Consider the following 5,252-nt stretch of genomic DNA (forward strand, 5'->3'; position numbering starts at 1 on the left):
ATCCTCATCATCGATCTCAATAGTCGTGCGTGCACCCCTGCCCACTCTGATGCTCGAAGCTTTGAAGGCTGCTTTAGGGGGCAACTCTCCATCATCAGGATTTGTGGGGACATTCTTCCACAGGCACAATGTAGTCACCAGGGAGGGAAAGTAGAATCCTTTTGACCTCAGCGGGGACCGTATAATCATTTCGTCACCAATAAGCCTTGCCGCATCAAAATCCTTCTTTGTGATGAAGCACCACGTCAAAAGGGCTCTTTGGAAGTTCACATCAGTCGTATTGCTTGAGGGCAAGAACCGGCTGCAAATGACAGTGAGCCAACACTTAGCCAAATGGGTGAACGAATTGGAGTTCAGGGTGATGTGGTCACGTATCCAGATTGGTTGCCCCCTTGCGCAGAGTACATCAGTCATAGTATCCCAAGTGACACCTGGGGCGTCCTAGTAATAGTCGATGTCACCAGTAAACCGGGGCAGCCGCAATACCTGTCGAATAGTTTCCACTGAGGCATCTACCCATGTGCCTCGCACAGTCACCTCCCACAGCATATGAGCTAGGCAGTTCGCGTAGAACTCCCGTACAAGCATCATGTTCACTGTTTCAGGTTCATCAAATAAGAACTCCATTTCCCTCCGCCGGATTTCCTCATACATCTCCTCCTTTTCTGTACGGAGGGTTGCCCTGTCAATCGGTATTTCAGGGATGAAGCTCTTTGAGGCCTTGGCATGAAATTCATCCTCTGCCACTTCGAATTCGAACCTAGAAGCATCATAAGTAGGCTGTTGGGACGTGCCTGCCGATCTCTTCTGCTTTTTACGAGCCATATGACCTGCAAAGAATACAGAAGAACCATCAAATATATCCTACATGTGCCAGCCGGATGGTTACTCAGACTTCACCACCCGATGGCACCAAATAATATCTCCCATTTATTCCATTTAGACACTATGCCAAACCCTCAACTCGTCATGTGTTCAAAGTTACAATCTCCACAATGGCCCCACAAGCATACAACACCCACACTTACTCCTTCAAGTGAGTCACATTAAAAATAACACCACCATTTACCAAATACAATACCACCACAACCTAGGGTAGGCCCAAACTGCCTCAAAATAGCACCACAAGCCCTAAATTCCCGACCAAAAAGGTCCCACCACCAAGCTACACCGCATAAATTGCTTCTAGGCCTCCAAAACATCTAAACAACCTCCACAATCGAAGTAGAAGAAAGACTCAACCATTTTAGCACCAAATAAATCCACAAGAAGCAAATACAACAATAAAACAAAGAGAAGAAGCAAAAATTGAAAGGAAATCTACACTATTCCTACCTAGGGTTTAACTAAATAAGTTTAGATCAAATTTACACTAAGTTAGAAGATGAAATAGAGAGAGAGAGAAGCTTACTTGTTTTGTTGAGGGAAAGTGGGTGGTGAAGGTGGAAAGTAGGGGAGGATGATAATGAAGTTTTGTGAAGATGAGAGGAGAAGAGAGAAGATAGAGAGAGGTTAGAGAGAAAGGAATGGGGGTTATTTTTTGTTTGTGGTTCTGGGCTGGTGGGAGAGGGTTTAGTGGTAGGTGGGAGGGTATTTTGTTTAAAGGGGAAAAGAAAAAAAATTAAAACAAAACAGAAAAAAAAACTTACCTGGACCCCATCTGCGTCTGCCGCGGTTCTGCCGCGGTCGCGGTAGGACCACGGTAGGCCAAGTTCATATGGCCCTCTTGACTGCGGTTTGACCGCAGTCGCGGTAGAACCGCGGCCTGACCCCATCTCTGATTCTGACGCCCTTTTTTTTTAATTTTATTTTAAGAAGAGTTACACTTACAACAATTTCATGGGTTGACTCCCATGCTGCGCCTGATTTAACGTCGCGGCACGACCCAGATGAGTGTAGTTAAAGCTTGCTCGACCTCCGTGGTTCAGTCAACTGCAGTTGAGACCCTTCCTTGGGCTCGCTCATACCCACATACAACTTCAATCTCTGACCATTGACTCTAAATGTACGAGAGTCATTCTCAGTGGCAACGTCAACCGCTCCTGACTGGAAAACTTCAACTACTCGAAATGGTCCAGACCATCGTGACTTCAGCTTACCCGGGAACAACCTCAGTCTTGAGTTGTATAGCAATACCATGTCCCCAGGTTTGAAATTTCGCTCAACAATGTTCTGATCGTGTAGCCTCTTCATTCTCTCTTTGTACAACCTTGTGCTCTCAAAAGCAAGATACCTGAACTCCTCGAGCTCATGCAATTCTGTGACTCTTGACATGCCCGCAGCTTCCATGTCTAAGTTTAGTTGTTTCAGTGCCCACCACGCTTTATGCTCGAGTTCTACAGGTAGGTGACATGCCTTCCCAAACACTAACTTGTATGGTGACATACCAATTGGTGTCTTGAAAGCTGTTCTGTAGGCCCAGAGTGCATCATTTAGCTTCCTTGCCCAATCAGTTCTTGTGGCATTCACAGTTTTCGTTAACACACTCTTGATTTCCCTGTTGGATACCTCAACCTGTCCACTAGTTTGCGGGTGGTATGGAGTAGCCACCTTGTGGTGCATATCGTATTTTATAAGCAACTTCTCGAAGGCTCTATTGCAGAAGTGAGTGCCTCCGTTGCTGATAATCGCACGTGGTGTCCCAAAGTGGGTGAATATGTTCTTCTTTAGAAACCCCACCACCACTTTTGCATCATTGGTAGGAAACGCTACAGCTTCCACCCACTTGGACACATAGTCTACAGCAATAAGGATGTACTTATTGCCATAGGAGCTGACGAAGGGACCCATGAAATCAATCCCCCAGACGTCGAACACTTCTATCTCCTGAATTGGGTTCATGGGCATCTCGTGGTGCCGGGAAATGTTCCCAGTGCGTTGACATTCATTACAACCCTTCACCCATGAGTGAGCATCTTTAAACACAGTCGGCCAGAAAAATCCGGCTTCTAGCACCTTTGCTGCTGTCTTGATCCCTCCAAAGTGTCCACCATAAGTCGATGCATGACAAGCCTGCAAAATAGAAGATTGTTCTATCTCAGAGACGCATGTCCGGATCATGTTATCCATGCATATTCGAAAGAGATAGGGCTCATCCCAATAGTACAAGCGGCTTTCACGAAAAAATCATTTCCTCTGGACCGATGAAAGGTCGTGAGGAACTATACCACTGGCCAGGTAATTGGCCAAGTCTGCATACTATGGCGCTTCCTGATGAGTGGTGGCGAGCAGTTGCTCGTCCGGAAAAGTTTCCAGAATTTCCTCAACTTCAATTGCATTTTCAGCCCCCTCAAGTCGTGATAGGTGATCATCGACTTGATTCTCAGTGCCCTTGCGGTCACATATTTCAAGATCGAACTCTTGCAACAGCAACACCCAACGAATCAGGCATGGCTTAGAGTCTTTCTTTTCTATTAAGTACCTGAGAGCGGCATGGTCAGTGTAGACGATTACCTTTGATCCTATCAGGTAGGATCGGAACTTGTCGAATGCGAATAGCACAACTAGCATCTCCTTTTCAGTCACCGTATAGTTCAACTGGGCTCCACTCAGCGTTCTGCTGGCATAGTAGATTGGGTGCATCAATTTGTCCTTCCACTGGCCCAGCACTGCCCCCACTGCGTAGTTACTAGCGTCACACATTAGTTCGAATGGTTGCTCCCAGTTGGGGGCAACAATGATGGGTGTTGTGACCAGCCTCTGCTTCAACTCCTCAAACGCTACCTTGAAATCATCAGAAAATACAAACGGGTGATCTTTCTCTAATAACTTGCAGAGAGGTTTGGTGATTTTGGAGAAGTCTTTTATGAACCGCCGGTATAAACCAGTATGTCCAAGAAAACTTCTGATTGCTTTGATGGAAGTTGGTGGAGGCAGCTTTGCTATTACATCAACCTTTGCTTGATCTACTTCTATTCCCTTGCTTGACACCCGGTGCCCCAAGACTATGCCTTCTTCTGCACATTGAATACAATCTCTTCGTCATTGAGTCTCATCTTAAGTTCCCCGGTCTCACAATCAATAAGAGCTCTCCCTGTGGCCAAGAATGGTCTTCCTAAGATGATAGGAATTTCTTCATCCACTTTGCAATCCAATATCACAAAATCTACAGGGAACACGAATTTCCCCACCTGAATAAGCACATCATCAAGGATCCCAAATGGACGTTTCACAGTCCTGTCAGCTAGCTGCAACAACATAGAGGTGGGTCTAGCTCTCCCAATGCCTAACCTTTTGTAAATGACCAGGGGCATAAGATTAATGCTGGCCCCTAAATCACTAAGTGCTTTCGCAAAAGCAAAGTTTCCAATAGTGCATGGAATAGTAAAACTCCCTGGATCAGAGAGCTTTTCAGCAACAGGTCTAGTTACCACTGCACTGCACGTCTGAGTAAGTGTCATTGTGGCCAAGTCTTGGAAGTCAAATTTCCGGGATATTAAATCTTTCATCATTTTTGCGTATCCAGGCATCTCCTTTAAAGCTTCAATCAATGGAATATTAACCTAAATTTGCTTGAGCATCTCAAAGAACTTTTTGTACTGCTCCTCCTTTTGATGCTTGGCCAACCTCTGTGGAAATGGAACAGGAGGTATTTTCTTCCCAATCTCTTGGGACTTTTCTTTCTCAGCTACTATCTCTACTACCGGCTCTTCAACTGCTTCAGCAACTTTCGTAGTCTCCTGCTGAGTATTCTTTTCTTCCTGAGCAGGCTGGATTGTCACATCTGTCAGCCTTGTGGGATCATCTAGCTCAATGGGTACCTGAATGAGTGTCTCAGCCTATATATTGTCACGAGCTCTCTACTGCTCTACATCAAGATCCTTGCCATTACGGAGACTCACCGCCATCAGCTGCTTCGGGCCCTGATCTTTAGGATTGATTTGGGTATTTGCAGGTAATGTCCCCTGAGGACGATTGTTCAGAGACATTGAAATTTGGCCCAATTGCACTTCAATATTTTTGATTGCTGTGTCATGTGCATCTACTCTTTCATTTATTTTTGCATTGGACCCAATCACCTGCTGCATCATTGTTTCAAGTCTTGTGAACCCATCTTCTTGCCTTCCACCATGCTGTTGCTGAGGTAGGAGATACCTTTGTTGTTGACTGTTGTACCCCTGTGACCTTGGATAAGGTGCCATATTGTTGGGGGTCTCATACCTCCCATGTTTCCAGCGTTGTACTGTGGCTGAGGTGGTCTGTATGGCTGCTGAGTTTGCTGACCCCAGTTCTGATTGCCCTATCTCTGGCCT

The 5,252-nt window shown here is 45.7% G+C and overlaps 1 protein-coding gene across 1 annotated transcript; it reads right to left on the reverse strand.

The window, feature by feature from the left end:
* Positions 1-441: 441 nt before the first annotated feature.
* Positions 442-4,400, reverse strand: LOC142172768 (uncharacterized). Its single transcript, XM_075236447.1, has 5 exons — positions 4,245-4,400; positions 4,117-4,187; positions 3,200-3,421; positions 1,968-2,773; positions 442-830 (listed from the first exon to the last, which is right to left on the reverse strand). Exons 1-5 carry the CDS (start codon positions 4,398-4,400, stop codon positions 442-444), a joined length of 1,644 nt encoding a protein of 547 aa, XP_075092548.1.
* Positions 4,401-5,252: the final 852 nt, after the last annotated feature.

Source organism: Nicotiana tabacum, chromosome 18 (assembly GCF_000715075.1).
Source record: "Nicotiana tabacum cultivar K326 chromosome 18, ASM71507v2, whole genome shotgun sequence".
Taxonomy (NCBI): Eukaryota; Viridiplantae; Streptophyta; class Magnoliopsida; order Solanales; family Solanaceae; genus Nicotiana; species Nicotiana tabacum.